This window comes from Giraffa tippelskirchi, chromosome 10, assembly GCF_054371585.1.
Source record: "Giraffa tippelskirchi isolate mGirTip1 chromosome 10, T2T-mGirTip1v1.2.pri, whole genome shotgun sequence".
Lineage (NCBI taxonomy): Eukaryota > Metazoa > Chordata > Mammalia > Artiodactyla > Giraffidae > Giraffa > Giraffa tippelskirchi.
Window position 1 is genome coordinate 131,787,421 of NC_137284.1, and position 16,897 is coordinate 131,804,317.

Here is a 16,897-nt window from a genome sequence, read left to right on the forward strand (position 1 = left end):
GCAAAGAAGAATTAAAAATCAAATTGCCACAGTATGATTAACAAGTTGAAATTAATATACATCGAGCTCTAAACACCAAAGATGAAAGTATATTTTATTTTCAAAGCTCTATGAAGCACTTATATAAATTTAAATAAATACTATAAATTTAACTAAATTTAAATTAAATCAACCCTGAATATTAATTAAATTTATATAAATTTAAATGAATTCTGCAAATTTAAAGGAAATCAACTTTGAATATTCATTGGAAGGACTGATGCTGAAGCTCCAATACTTTGGCCACCTGATGCGAAGAGCTGACTCACCGGGAAAGAGCGTGATGCTGGGAAAGACTGATGTCAGGAGAGGAAGGGGCAACAGAGGATGAGATGGCTGGATGACATCATCAACACAATGGATATGAGTTTGAGCAAACTGCAGGAGATAGTAAAGGACAGGGAAACCTGGTGTGCTGCAGTCCAAAGGGTCGCAAAGAGTCAGACACGACTCTGAACAACAAGAAGAAATAAATTCTAGGAGTAGGAATGAAAGAAAACATAAATGCCCCAAATCAGAAATGACAAAGACCGCATTTTTTTGACACCATACAATTCAACTACAATTAATAAAAAAAGTTTAAAAAAGAAATATATGCCTATCTGCTTAGAAATAAAAGAAATTCTATCAAAAATAATACTTAATCAAAAAAGGTATGATTATCAACCATTATGGAAATAAAGGGGCTTCTCTGGTGGCTTAGACGGTAAAGAATCTGCCTACAAGACCCAGGTTGGATCCTTGGGTCAGGAAGATTCTCTGGAGAAGGGATGGTTACTCACTTCAGTATTCTTGCCTGGAGAATTCTGAGGAGATAATTAAAAAAAAAAAAAAAAAGCACTACGTATCACAATGCATGGGATGAAACAAAAATTTCAGTAAGGTCAATTTGGGGGGATTTTATATAATTAAGCCTCAAATTTAAATTGGGCTTCCCTGGTGATTCAGACGATAAAGAATACGCCTGCAATGTGGCAGATCCCCTGGAGGAGGGCATGGCAACCCACTCCAGAATTCTTGCCTGGAGAATCCCATGGAGAGAAGTACCTGGTGAGCTACAGTCCATGGGGTTTCAAAGAGTTGGACATGACTGAGCAACTAAGCACAGCACAGCACAAATTTAAATCGGGCACCTGGACATTGTGTATTGGGGCAGGGAGGATGGTGAGAGAGTCAATTCCTAGGCAGGCTGATAAGAAGTCGGGGGTCCCCGAGGAGAGAGGGGTCTGGGGTTCTCAAGGAGGAGATAGGGGTCTGGAATTCTCAAGGAGGAAGAAAGGACAAATTTCTTTTTTTTCTCTACATTCCTTCGTCTTAGTCACATAAAACTTTTTTCTTTAAGTTCTGAACTGATGATTACACAACAAACAACTCGGTTTAACCTCTGTACTAAGGATTATATAACAACAATGTATCCTGCTTGAGGACAGTTTCTCCTTCCTGAAAACCTTCTGGCTAATCCTGTTATCTTAAAATGTAAATTATGGGAGTGGGTCTAGTAATTCTAGTAATTCTTTTGATTTATTGTAATAACTAATTTAAAAAGTATATAAACCCCTTGCTAACACTAGTGAGGGGAGCACTCTCCATCCCTCTTCTGATGTCTATGTCAGAAGCTTTCCCTGTCCCCTTTTTATACTTTAGTAAAACTCTGCTATACAAAAGCTCTTGAGTTGTTGTAGCCACGCGTTCTGGGAAACAAACTCCCTCAGAAGGACAATGCAGGTAGTGGAGTGCAGTTTATTACACCGGTGGGCCCAAGGCAGAGTCTCCTCTTAGCCAAGGACCCGGACCAGTTTTTGTGAAAACCTTATATACCCTAAGTGTACTTGCTCAAACCCACCTCCCCAAATTCCTTGAAACTAGTCTGGACAAGTTAAAAGAGAGATACGATCAAAGTTAACCCATGATTCGTGAGTCATAAGACTAGGCCTGTGGTCATATCCTGATAAACATAATGGAATTTATGACTTTGTTCTGTTACAGAGATAATTAGCATGTTCTTTTAGGCAACGGAGAGTCCAAGTACAAGTCCTAAGGCTGTTTTATCCGGGGGTCTGGTTTTCCATTGGTATGCCATTTCTATAGACACCGGGCACAAAGTTCAGAGTCCACAGGGAGGGTGACTGTGCGTGTAGCCCAATGTTCTCAGCCTGGCCTAAGATGGAGTCCAGCTCTGTCTGTTTCCTCCTTCAGAGTGATCAAGCCTGGTCCCTGGTCCCAGTTTTTGACAGTTAATCACAAGCCTTCTCTGGAAGATCATGTCTTCTGGGCATGCCTCCCATTGTCCATGATTACTCAGAGATAATAGGGTGGCTTTGATCCCCTGGGACATACATTCAGACGGGGAACTTAAAATCACTTAAGCCATGTTTGTTCTCGGTTCAAAACAAAAGTAGAAATGGTGACCTACCGTTCTTTATTCCAAAAAAATATTCCACGAAGTCACTCTAGTTTTTGACATTTATCAGAGTCGTTTTCAACGGAAACTTATTAGTTGCTTTACTAGTGGAAAGCCATATTTACTTAATTAGCATGCAATTCTTTCCATTTATATAGAGATGATTTATTACTTTATTGTCAGAATGATGAAGCTTCAGAATCTCATGAACTACACTCTGGCCATAGATTCAAACCTATTTTTTTCTCTAAACTGCAAAAACCTGGTTCCCTGATCTGGTGTTATACTTGCCAAAATCCTATCACTTCCTTGCCAATTCAAAATACTCAATAGTAATTTTTGAACAATTATTATCTGAAAGGAACTGTATAAGGTTTGATTGATGGTAAATACAAAAGTGAGAAAGGCATAATACCTTCTCAAAGGAACATGTCTCTTTGCCTGTCCCTAGTTGGACAGACCATAAAATCCTTCCACTGGGACAGAATTTTTGCTTTTCATTTCAGTTATCTTTACCCAAAAGCCTATCATTTTTCATCATTAGGTTTAAAGACTTCCTTTGGGTAAATATCCTTTGACATAAGATTACTTCCTCTTACATTCTATTACATATAATTCAATCAAGTAAAATGGACTCTTCAGTTGTTATATTCCAAGCATGATTATTACTCACTTGTTGCATTGCAGGGTTATTTCAGAACACACTACATTTATATATAATTTACATAATTAGAATTTACATTTTCCTTTCATTAAAATTTCAGGTTTACTTTTAACACTAGTCTCTGCATCGAAAGGTAAGTATCTGAAACCATTAAGTGTTGTTGCTGGCCCTCTTCTGTTATAACCACTGATTTTCATGATATCCAGCTTATAGTTTGGTCAGATTATTTCTTCCTCCTCTCAAATTTTGATTTGAAATCATCCTGCTAAGGTCAAAGACTTGTCAGTCATGTTCTTTGTAAGAATCCATTCTGTCCTTTACCAGGAATACATTATTCAGATACTGTACAGCTTGGTCTATTTGAAAAGAGGATTTGTGAATTTAAAAGCTAAATTGTATTCAGCAAAAGGGTTGTAAATTTAAGAACTAAATTATGTTATGAAAGTCCAGAAAATCCATGATTGATGAGTATACCATTTAAGAGTAGTTTTACCAACCAAAAAATTTAAAAATTTGACAATATCTATATACTAAGAGGCAGTATATGAATAAAGATGAAAATTGCTTGCTTGTGGAAATAATAACTGAGAATATTTACCTTATGGGGTTATATGGATGTTCCCAGAAAGCAAATAAAAATTGAATGATATTAGTAATGATATTAGTAAGCATATTTTCTTCCTAGTTTTACCTTAGAAATTTTTGGTACTGGTAATACATTTATGCCACTAGAATATTATTTAAACTATTTTGCCAACCTCAAAAAGCAATATACTGGTTAGTTAGATTAACTAGGTGAATCTATACTTATACATATGTGTTTTCAAATACTTTTATATCCATATATATTCAGATTTTACATTTTGTTTAAATTATTAGTATGACTTTAAAGAAAGAAACAAGCCAATGAGGCTAATTAGAACTACGAAAATAATGGACCTTATTTCCAGTAAAATTCTCCATTAGATGAACAACCTCCCATGTAAAGGCTAAAACATGGCGTCAGAAAAATACTATGACTCAACTACCAATAAGGAACAGAAAAACACAGAAACCAGAAACAGCTATAAAAAGCTGATTTTATAACTGATTTGATAGTTTCTAGAACAATACACAGAAGACAATGAGAAAGATGAGAGAGTCTTTCTACTCTCATGAAATACATGCTCCCTGGGAATGATAAGAAAAGCAAACAAAAAAAAAAAAATTGGAATCCTGCATTAGTTTGCTAGGGCTGTCATAACAAAGTACCACAGTCTGTGTGGCTTACAGAATAGAAATTTATTTTCTCACAGTTCTGAGGGATAGGAGTTCAAGACTAAGGTGATGGCAGAATCAGTTTCTCCTAAAGGCCTCTCTCCTGGGCTTGTAAAGGGGCACCTTCCTCCAGTGTCTTCACACGGTTTTCTCTCTGTGCAAGTCTGAGTCCTTATGGCCTCTTCTTAAAGTCATACTGGATCTGGGTCTCATAAGACCCCACTTTTTCTTCATTAGTTCTTTAAACAACCTATCTCCAAATACTGTCACATTCTGAGGACTGAAGTTAGAGCTGCAACATTTGAATTTGAGGGGAACACAATGCAGCCCATAACAGATGTCAGTAACCTTCAGTATTCTTAATGAAAAAGATATTAAAGCAACTGGTTTATTTGAAAGAATACAATCACTCTTCCCGGGTCTCAAGTTCAACTATAAAATGAAAGGGCAGTACTAAAATATAAAGTCCATACACATGCTAAAATTTCTGCGATAGAATAAACTTGCTATTTCCAAACAAGAAACAGCAGAACACACAATATTGTCCCATCACTGGCAATTTCTATGTATTTGCTTTTAAAATTCTCATGACAGACTGGAACCCTGAATGCAAAGAACCAAGAAAGAGTCATACTGAATCCCAGGGTCAGATTTGCAATGGATGGAGCCCAGGGAGTCGCCAGAGGCTAGAAGTCAAACACCTTGAGATTAAGACGTAATAATTAGAAAAGAGAACACCATTAGCACAAGTTCAAACAAAACGAAGGGTCAGTTCAGTTCAGTTCAGTCACTCAGTCACTCAGCCGTGTCCGACTCTTTGTGACACCATGAACCTCTGGACGCCAGGCCTCCCTGTTCATCATCAACACCTGGAGTCCACCCAAACTCATGTCCATTGAGTCGGTGACACCATCCAACCATCTCATCCTCTATCGTCCCCTTCTCCTCCTTCCCTCAATCTTTCCCAGCATCAGGGACTTTTCAAGTGAGTCACTCTTCGCATCAGGTGGCCAAGGTGTTGGAGTTTCAGCTTCAACATCAGTCCTTCCAAAGAACACTCAGGACTGATCTCCGTTAGGATGGACCGATTGGATCTCCTTGCAGTCCAAGGGACTCTCAAGAGTCTTCTCTAACACCACAGTTCAGAAGCATCAATTCTTTGGTGCTCAGCTTTCTTCATATTTCAACTCTCACATCCATATATGACTACTGGAAAAACCAAGTCTTAACTAGATGGACCTTTGTTGACAAAGTAATATCTCTGCTTTTTAATATGCAGTCTAGGTTGGTCATGACTTTCCTTTCAAGGATTAAGCGTCTTTTAATTTCATGGCTGCAATCACCATCTGCAGTGATTTTGGAGCCCAGAAGGATCAAGTTAGCCACTGTTTCCCCATCTATTTGCCATGAAGTGATGGGACCGGATGCCATGATCTTAGTTTTCTGAATGTTGAGCTTTAAGCCAACTTTTTCACTCTCCTCTTTCAGTTTCATCAAGAGGCTCTTTAGTTCTTCTTCACTTCTGCCATAAGGGTGGTGTCATCTGAATATCTGAGGTTATTGATATTTCTCCTGGCAATCTTTTTGTTTGTTTGTTTGTTTTTATTTTTTTTTTCTCTTGGCAATCTTGATTCCAGCCTGTGCTTCCTCCAGCCCAGCGTTTCTCATGGTATACTCTGCATATAACTTAAATAAGCAAGGTGACAATATACAGCCTTGACGTACTCCTTTTCCTATTTGGAACCAGTCTGTTGTTCAATGTCCAGTTCTAACTGTTGCTTCCTGACCTGCATACAGGTTTGTCAAGAGGCAGGTCAGGTGGTCTGGTACTCCCATCTCTTTCAGAATTTTCCAAAGTTTATTGTGATCCACACAGTCAAAGGCTTTGGCATAGTCAATAAAGCAGAAGTAGATGTTTTTCTGGAACTCTCTTGCTTTTTCAATGATCCAACGGATGTTGGCAATTTGATCTCTGCTTCCTCTGCCTTTTCTAAATCCAGCTTGAATATCTGGAAGTGTATGGTTCACATATTGTTGAAGTTGGCTTGGGGAATTTTGAGCATTACTTTACTAGCATGTGAGATGAGTGCAATTGTGCAGTAGTTTGAGCATTCTTTGACATTGCCTTTCTTTGGGATTGGAATGAAAACTGACCTTTTCCAGCCCTGTGGCCACTGCTGAGTTTTCCAAAATTGCTGGCATATTGAGTGCAGCCCTTTCACAGCATCATCTTTCAGGATTTGAAATAGCTCAACTGGAATTCCATCACCTCCACTACCTTTGTTCGTAGTGATGCTTGCTAAGGCCTACTTGACTTCACATTCCAGGATGTCTGGCTCTAGGTGAGTGATCACACCATCGTGATTATCTGGGTCATGAAGATCTTTGTTGCACAGTTCTTCTGTGTATTCTTGCCACCTCTTCTTAATATCTTCTGCTTCCGTTAAGTCCATATCATTTCTGTCCTTTATTGTGCCCATATTTTCATGAAATGTTCCCTTGGTATCTCTCATCTTCTTGAAGAGATCGCTAGTCTTTCCCATTATATTATTTTCCTCTATTTCTTTGCACTGATCACTGCGGAAGGCTTTTTTACCTCTCCTTGCTATTCTTTGGAACTCTGCATTCAAATGGGTATATCTTTCCTTTTCTCCTTTGCTTTTTGCTTCTCTGTTTTCACAGCTATTTATAAGGCCTCCTCAGACAGCCATTTTGCTTTTTTGCACTTGTTTTTCTTGGAGATGGTCTTGATCCCTGTCTCCTGTACAAAGTCACAAACCTCCGTTCATAGTTCATCAGGCACTCTATCAGATCTAATTCCTTAAGTCTATTTCTCACTTCCGCTGTATTTTCATAATGGATTTGATTTAGGTCATACCTGAATGGTCTAATTGTTTTTATGACTGACTTCAATTTAAGTCTGAATTTGGCATTAAGGAGTTCATGATCTGAGCCACAGTCAGCTCCCGGTCTTGTTTTTGCTGAATGTATTGAGCTTCTCCATCTTTGGCTGCAAAGAATATAACCAATCTGATTTCAGTGTTGTCCATCTGGTGATGTCCATGTGTAGAGTCTTCTCTTGTGTTGTTGGAAAAGGGTGTTTGCTATGACCAGTGTGTTCTCTTGGCAAAACTCTATTAGCCTTTGCCCTGCCTCATTCAGTACTCCAAGGCCAAATTTGCCTGTTACTGCAAGTGTTTCTTGACTTCCTACTTTTGCATTCCAGTCCCCTGTAATCAAAAGGACATCTTTTTGCGGTGTTAGTTCTAAAAGGTCTTGTAGGTCTTCATAGAACCATTCAACTTCAGCTTCTTCAGCATTACTGGTTGGGGCATAGACTTGGATTACCCTGATACTGTATGGTTTGCCTTGGAAACGGACAGAGATCATTCTGCTGTTTTTGAGATTGCATCCAAGTACTGCATTCTGGACTCTTTTGTTGACTATGATGACCATCCATTTCTTCTAAGGGATTTCTGCCCACAATAGTAGATGTAACAGTCATCTGAGTTCAGTTCAGTTCAGCCGCTAAGTTGTGTCCAGCTCTTTGCGACCCCATGAACCGCAGCATGCCAGGCCTCCCTGTCCATCACCAACTCCCGGAGTTCACCCAAACCCATGTCCATTGAGTCGCTGATGCCATCCAACCATCTCATCCTCTATTGTCCCCTTCTTCTCCTTCCCTCAATCTTTCCCAGCATCAGGGACTTTTCAAGTACATCACCTCTTCACATCAGGTGGCCAAGGTATTGGAGTTTCAGCTTCAACATCAATCCTTCCAAAGAACACTAAGGACTGATCTCCTTTAGGACGGACTGGTTGGATCTCCCTACAGTCCAAGGGACTCTCAAGAGTCTTCTCCAACACCACAGTTCAGAACCATCAATTCTTCGGCACTCAGCTTTCTTCACAGTTCAACTCTCACATCCATACTTGACTACTGGAAAAACCATAGTCTTGACTAGACAGACCCTTGTTGACAGAGTAATGTCTCTGCTTTTTAATATGCTGTCTAGGTTGGTCATAACTTTCCTTCCAAGGAGTAAGCGTCTTTTAATTTCATGGCTGCAATTACCATCTGCAGTGATTCTGGAGCCCAAAAAAATAAAGCCAGCTTCTGTTTCCACTGTTTCCCCATCTATTTGCCATGAAGTGATGGGACCAGATGCCATGATCTTAGTTATCTGAATGTTGAGCTTTGAGCCAACTTTTTCACTCTCCTCTTTCACTTTCATCAAGAGGCTCTTTAAATTCACCCATCCCAGTCCATTTTAATTCGCTGATTCATAGAACGTCAACATTCACTCTTGCCATCTTCTGTTTGACCACTTCCAATTTGCCTTGATTCATGGACCTAACATTCCAGGTCCTATGCAATATTGCTCTTTACAGCTTTGGACCTTGCTTCTATCACCAAAGGGTAGAATAGTCAATTCAACAAAGATTGCCTAGACCTAATGAGCAAGGTCCTCTCTGGTGCCATAAAGTATGGACATGGACAGTTAAGAGAACAGTATGTACAGAGAATCACCGGGCAAGGAAAAGAGCTCTGAGCACAAGTCATGCTGTTAATTTCCTCAGGGTGATGTCTACAAGTCTGAGATAACAGTGACAGTTCAGATAACAAAAGAAGTCACCCTTAACATACTGCTATAAAAAAAAAGGCATAAAAATAAAACGTTGCCTGGAGATAGCCTTGTCTTTGATATAGCATATTATCTTACATAGTTAAAATAATTCTCCTAAATTGACTTATTTTGCTTTTATTACTGAGGAACAGGTTATCTGGAGAAAAAGTTAAACTTTGTTATCAGTTTTACAAAACTATGCAATTGTTACTATGAACCACAAGAGGGCAACAGTTTCAAAGACTAGAGTAAAGAATATAGAATGAAAATTATTATTATAAATTACTTAGCTTGTGAACCAGAATTTCAATCCCCCCAAAAAAGCAGAACTTTAATAATATTATTCTTGGAGTTCTTATTCAGAATTTTAGGCCTAGAAGAAAACTAAAAGATTTCTCTTTTGTGTAAGAAATTTCATTTTCATTTTCTTCCATATAAATCATCTAAGTCATGTCCAACTCTTGCAACTCCATCGCCTATAGCCCACCAGGCTCCTCTGTCCATGCGATTCTCCAGGCAAGAATACTGGAGTGGGCTGAAATTTTAGCCATATAAAATATCTCTCTTCCTCTTTAATTTAGAAAATTTATATAAAATTATTTACTGTTATCTTTGTACTTTTTAAGTACTCTCATAAATGTAGTATTTTGTATTTTTCACTTATAAAGCCCTCTGAAGTAGATATGCCAGAAATTATTAAGTCATTTTATAGATAAAGAAACTGAGGCTTAGTACAAAGTAAGTCCAAGTAAGTACCATTAATAAGCAGAAAAGGTAGAATCTCATTAAGCATATCTTCCACTAGTTTACACAGTTGCCTGTTAACCAAACAAGATAACAATGATACCTTTTGATCTATCCATATAAATTTAGAACATTATTTAAATAGAGCTCTGCTATAACACAACTTCGGAGAAGGCAATGGCACCCCACTCCAGTACTCTTGCCTGGAAAATCCCATGGACGGAGGAGCCTGGTAGGCTACAGTCCATGGGGTCACTAAGAGTTGGACACGACTGAGCGACTTCATTTTCACTTTTCCCTTTCATGCACTGGAAAAGGAAATGGCAACCCACTCCAGTATTCTTGCCTGGAGAATCCCAGGGACGGCGGAGCCTGGTGGGCTGCCGTCTATGGGGTTGCACAGAGTCGGACACAACTGAAGCGACTTAGCAGCAGCAGCAGCATAACACAACTTTAGTTTTATACTTGTCAATAAGACCTTTCACAGACCACTTGCAAGCAGTGCTCACTATTTAAGTATTAACACTAAGAAACAAACTTTGCTTTCATCTGAGAGAAGATGGAAATAGAAGTGACATTTAAAATAAAACAGTATTTGCAGATGTTAGTGATTAGGAGAAAGGGAAAGTAGACATAGAAATATCAGAAGCAGGCTTAACTGTTACCTCCAAATACTGTCACATTCTCAAAGCCATTCAATTTTGCATGTTATAAAAGAGACAGATGTATTAATACTATTGCTTTGTTAAACCTAGTGTTTAATTGTTTCATCTTCAGGAAATAGCACAGTATCATAGAGCTACTTAAATAGACTCAATATCTGACACCTAAAATTGTATTCGATTAGAAAGGAAAGGATGACATGAGTAACAGAACACATAATAACATCCACAAACACACAGTATATAAAGAAACAAAGTGACAGTAAGGAAATTTGCTTGAAGTTAGTATTATGAGTAATTACAGAGATGTCAAAGACTATTATTTCTTTGGATAAAAAGGTTGTGTTCAACTAAAAAGAAAACTGTGGCTATTTTTAATTTTTTTAATTCTTATCTGTTATCCCAAGAGTGCAACTTCACTTTCCAGTATCTAAGGTAACAAATAACTCTTCTGGTTACTTCCACTTTAGAGGTTCTCCTGGGAAAGCAGAAGCTAGAGACAGCTGAATTGCTACATCCTTGGGTTCCCCCTCATTCATTCATTTAATCATTCTACCAGCATTTGTTGAGGCAAGTACAAAAAAAGAGATCATCCAAAAAATAAATGAGTCATTTGCTTATGGAGCTGACAATCCAGTGGTAAAAATTAACATTAAAAAATGTATTGTTACAAATTGTAGTATTATAAAGTAAAATTTGGGGTGCAGTGAGAATCATGATATGATAATTTGGATATCCAAGTTGTATTGTCTGTCACAAAAGCCTTCAAGTAGGTGACATTTAAGATGAGATTAGAAGCTGGGCACTGAGAAAAGGCTTCAAGAAAAATAGTGTATCCTGCCCAAAGTAGGGAGTGATTGGCTGTACAAATAACTAAGGCTTTTTAACTGTGTCAATGACTAGCATACATACTGTGGAAGAAATAAGCCAAAAAAATCCAACGTGCAGAGAATACATATGTGTGTGTGAATGTGTGTGCTGAGCCACTTCAGTTGTGTCCGACTCTTTGCGACCTTATGGACTGTTACCCACCAGGCTCCTTGGTCCATGGGATTCTCCAGGCAAGAATACTGGAGTGGGTTGTCATGCCCTCCTCCAGGACTTCTTCACATCCCAGGAATCAAACCCGCGTCTCTTACGTCTCCTTCATTGCAGGTAGTTTGTTTACTGTTAGTGCCACCTAGGAAGCCCTATGCATGTGTATACACACATATATATTAATATGTATAATCACTGTAGAGGAGAATAAGAAAGGTATCTTCTCTAAAGGGGAGAATCAGAGACAGGATGCTGGACTGAGGGGTTCAAGACAGTCCAACTCTGAGTTCACAGATTGCTGAGACCATTAAGAGAATCAGACTGGACAACACTTCCTCTTTTTATCTCACAGGGATAAGGATCAAATGAGATAATACACTAAAACTGAATAGTTTATTTATCCATTGTTAATATAAAAGCATTTTCAATTTTACTCCGGCCTTAATTCCTGTCCCAAGTCTAAGACATTATTCATATTTTAAAATTTTCTAGTCCAGATTCCCCAGACAACTTCTTAAAATAACAAGGTCTTCCTTTTGTCTTTAGTAAACTCGTTTTTCCTACTAATGAAAAATTAATATTTTATGCAAAGCTTATTTCAAACTTACGTTCTAGTGCATTATAAAGAAGTTCAAAATCTTCTTTTGTTTGAGGATTATGCCTCCGGTAATAATCCAGTTTCATCCACTCTTCTTTTTCTCTTATCTTCCTGAGTTCTTCCTCTGCTTGCCACTGCAACCTGAACATTTTCTGTCTTCTTAAATCCTCTACCACAACTTTAGCATGCCATTGTCTGTAGTAAGTCTGTATCACAATTATCTATAGTTAAATTAAAGAAAATAAAATATGGTCAATCTTATTAGATAAGGAAAAGAAACAATGATTATTTCTATTGCAATTCAACAACTACTAAAAACATACTGAGTATCCAGCTTTAGCTCTATGCCATAAGTTCTCACATACATTCTAACAGAAATACAACAGCTATCTGACTTTGAAATCTAGTAGCAGGTATACCTTCATAGGAGACGGTTAGTATGATGTTAAGAGCACAGACTCTGGAATAGAAATTAGTTTAAATCTTCCCTCTTCCTACCACTCACTAGTTAGTTAATTTTTGGTAAGTTACTTGCCATTTCTGTGATTTAGTACCCTCATCTGCAAAAGAGTGATAATAACAATATTATGCATATAAGTGCTTAGCTCAAGCCTGGTACACCACAGGTCCTCAATAAATACTACTATTTTATGAATATTAATTTATCTCTAGCTTTTCTTAATTGTCATTAGCTTAGGCTCATAGCTTTTAAAAATGGTGCAATCCTAAAGGAAATCAATCCTGAATCTTCACTGGAAGGACTGATGCTGGAGCTGACGCTCCAATACTTTGGCCACCTGATGCAAAGAACTGACTCATTGGAAAAGACCCTGATGTTGGGAAAGATTGAAGGCAGGAGGAGAAGGGGATGACAGAGGACAAGATCACTGGATGGCATCACTGACTCAATAGACATGACTTTGAGCAAGCTCTGGGAGATGGTAAAGGACAGGAAGACCTGGTATGCTACAGTCCATGGGGTCACAAAGAGTCAGACATGACTGAGCGACTGAATAACAACCACACATCAGGGCTTCCTAGGTGGCGCTAGTGATAAAGAAACTGCCTGTCAATACAGGAGACATGAGAGACATGCGTTGGATCCCTGGGTCAGGAAGATCCCCTGGGGTGGGCAGGACAACCCACTCCAGTATTCTTGCCTGGAGAATCCCATGGATAGAGGAGCCTGGCGAGCTACAGTCCATGCGGTTGCAAAGAGTCAGACACGACTGAAGTGACTTAGCACACAGCCACACAGCACATAAGTTAAACGTGGAAACCACCAAAGCAAACATGTATTTATTAAATTGTGAGAATATATATATATGTCTGGAGATACAGTATAGTACTAGAGTCTAAAAAAGCTTGAGATGTAAGTGAGAAAGTTTCTGTTTTTTATTTACTAAATTCATTTTTAAAAAACTAAAATATAGAGAGGCTAGATCAAGATTGAGGGTAGAGAATAGGCTGACACATCCTTTCCCCTCATCCTAATTTCTAATAATTACAGAAAAATTATAGAAGCAGAAATCAGTAAAGACACTGGATCATACTGAAGGAGTCCTCAACAGAACAGAAACTGTGAAAAATTCCCTTCAAGAAAGGAGACAAGTGGAATAAATTGAAGGAATTAGCATTATGGCTCTTTTAGAATTTTTCCAGCAGGATTTCCAATCTGTACTGGAAAGTCCCCCATGGAGAGAAAACACTGAAGGAATCTACAGCCTAATTATGTACTGGAGAGGCAAGCTGGAAAACACTGAAGTGTCTCTAAGATGTTTCAATCCCAGAATTGGTGGATCCTGTGAGGAGAAGGGGCCTTAAGGCAACTAAAAAGATGACTGCTTGATAAATGCAGAAGAGACAGGCTCCTCTAAAGCAACTCAGATAAAGATCACCAGAGGTATTTGTCTCTGAGTTAGGTAAGAGTGGGCTTCCCTGGTGGCTCGGAGTGTAAAGAATCTACCTTCAATGAAGGAGATGTGAGTTCGATCCCTGGGTCTGGAAGATCAGCTGGTGAAGGGAATGGCTACCCACTCTAGTATTCTGAAGAATTCCATGGACAGAGGAGCCTGGTGGGCTATAGTCCATGGGGTTGCAAAGAGTTGAACACGACCAAGTGACTAGCACACACAAGAGTGGTTAGTGTCCCAGAAGGCTGGTGACACCCAGGATGAATACAAGCTTTCTCTCCAGAAATCTAGATGCCTTCCAGAATTAAGCCTTGCTCTTCCCCTAAAGCCACTGGGGTTAGTTAGGCTACAGTAAAGAAATATGTTATAACACACTGAACATCAGGAATTTCAAATACTTTGGAGTACACCTCCAAGAATAGACAAAGATTTGAGAGGAACCAACAAAATAAAAGGTTCTTCATTTAATGTAGAAGAAATTACATTTGTGTGCAAGAGAATCACTAAAACAAAGGTTCTCAAAGTATGGTGGACAGAGTACCAGCAGCAGCAGCAACTGGAAAATTTTAAGAAATGAAAATTCTCAGGCCCCATCCCAGAGTTACTGAACTGGAAACTCTGGAGTAGGCATGGATTCTGTATATTCACACATTTTCCAGATGTTCTGATGCCTGCCAAAGGTTTAGAACCATTCTTATAGAGTAAAATGAAACAAAAAACAAGACCAGACTAGACAGAGTTAACATTTTCAGAGGGAAAGGAAAGGCCATTGAATCAACACAAAAGAAGCAACAAAAGACTGTGACCAAAGTCTATTTTTTGAAATTTAAAAAAAAAAATCAGTATAGTGAGTTTAGCTTGGGGGCTATCAAACTTATTGAACTTATTAAAAATACTAAGACCCAGTTGTTTAAACAACAGTTTTTCCCTTCTTGTGTGATAGTCTAGGGATTGGGCCTGGATTGGCAAACGGTTTAGGGCTAGTAGGAAGTTCTATGTTAATATTACAGGTGGCTTCCTCCTTGTATATCTTAGGGGTTGGTCAACTTATCATCATCTTCTAGCCCGTCGAAAGGGGGAAAAGACAAAAGAACTGCAACTCAATCACTTTAAGAGCAGTATCCAGAAGGGGCACACGTCATTTCCGCTCCCACTTCTTTCCCCAGGCCTCACCAACATAGAAAAGAGGTTGTAAAATGTAGTTTTCAATGTTAAAGCCTCTTTTGTGCTGTGCTGTGCTGTGCTCAGTTGCGTCCAATTCTTTGTGACCCCATGGACTACAGCCTGCCAGGCTCCTCTGTCCATGGGATTCTCCAGGAAAGAATACTGGAGTGGGCTGCCATTTCCCCCTCTAGGGGATCTTCCCAGCCCAGCAACTGAACCCTTGTGTCTCCTACGCTGGCAGGTGGATTCTTTATCACTAGCGTCACATGGGAAGCTTGTTGTAGTCTCATGCCCAGCTAAAGATTTACAATGAGAAGAATGAGTATCAGTCAATAACTATTAATAGTAGTTTATTCTGCTAATCTGCAGAATATGTGGAGTCTAAGAGGGAATCAGTAAGCAAGAAACTTAGGCAAGAAAATCTTTTAGAACACAGGGTGAAAGGTTGTAAAAATTAGAAAGAATGGAGGAAAACTGAGAAACATGGAAGATAAATGCAGATATTCCAAAATGTCTGATACAAGTTTCAGGCAGAGCGAGGAAAGCTGGATTAGAGAAATAGCTCAAAATATAATAGAAGAACATTTTACCAAACTAAAGAAACACACAAACTCTCAGACAGAAAGGAACCATCACCAGATCAAAAGCACATCGCAATAAGATTACTTCAGTCATATCCAACTCTTTGCAACCCCATGGACTGTAGCCCACCAAGCTCCTCTGTCCATGGGGTTCTTCAGGCAAGAATACTAGAATGGGTTGCCATTTCTTTTTCTGGGGGTTCTTCCTAACCCAGGGATCAAACCTGTGTCTCCTGCATCACAGGCGAATTCTTTACCCACTGAGCCACTGGGGAGGCCTATAGTTAAGTCAAAATCCTAAAAGCTTCCAAGAAGAGGAAACAAAGAGCTGAGAATCCCATTTACATCAGATACACTATCTTTGTGGCTGTTTTAATCAAAAACTGCTACAAAGGTATAAAAGAAAATAATTCTGAAAATAAGTTTGAATCTAACCTATTATACCCACTCAAACTAAAACCCAAAATGAGGTTAATTCAATAGGACTTACATGGTTCACCTCAAATGCATAATCTCTGAAATAATTACTAGAGAATATGCACTAAGAACAACAATAAATTGAAGATGAAAAATTAAAGAAGTGAACAAAAACTTCCAAAAAAGGTTTTAAGCTATAACCTTTATTATTTGAAAAAATCATATATAATATCAATGTAAATATATAAGAATAATCTGAAGTCATAATTATATAGTAAATTATAATGATATAACTTATATACAATTGTAATTCCAATATTAAATCCTCACTGAATGGGAAGAGTGAAGGAGGAGGGTAAAGAAATGAAGAAAAGCCAGCTAGGGTCCTTGACTTACTCATGGAAAAAATATACAGCCTGATTAAATATGCATTTGGTATAAAAAATTGGGGCTTCCCTGGTGGCTCAGATGGTAAAGAATTTGCCTGTAATGCAGGAGACCTGGGTTTGAGCCTGGTTTTGGGGAGATCCCCTGGAGAAGGGAATGGCTACTCACTCCAGTATTCTTGCCTGGAGAATTCCATGGACAGAGGACCCAGGCAGGCTATGGCCCATGGAGTCGCAAAGAGTTGGACATGACTGAGCAACTGACACTTTCACTTTTCATAAAAAATTTAAGTGCATTAAAAAATTTTATGAGTAGCCACTAAAAAAATTAGAAACAAAGTACCTACTTCTAAACTATAAGAACAAAAAAATGAAAAGTTTAGTCAAATCAAAAAAGTTAGTAAA

At 38.6% G+C, this 16,897-nt stretch overlaps 1 protein-coding gene and 1 non-coding gene across 15 annotated transcripts in view; one reads left to right on the plus strand and one right to left on the minus strand.

Moving 5' to 3' along the window:
• Window positions 1-16,897, minus strand: part of IQUB (IQ motif and ubiquitin domain containing) — a 280,882-nt gene that overhangs the window by 243,884 nt on the left and 20,101 nt on the right. For all 14 annotated transcript variants that reach the window (XR_014066711.1, XR_014066706.1, XR_014066708.1 and 11 more), the window contains exon 7: window positions 12,042-12,252. Coding sequence is in view for 5 of the 14 variants with exons in the window: in XM_081534096.1 (XP_081390222.1) it covers window positions 12,042-12,252 (211 nt within the window). In the remaining 9 variants the exon portion in view is untranslated. The remainder of the gene's footprint in view (window positions 1-12,041; window positions 12,253-16,897) is intronic.
• On the plus strand, window positions 13,663-13,725 carry LOC145524922 (U7 small nuclear RNA). Its single transcript, XR_014067952.1, has one exon. It is a non-coding gene; the product is annotated as a U7 small nuclear RNA (small nuclear RNA).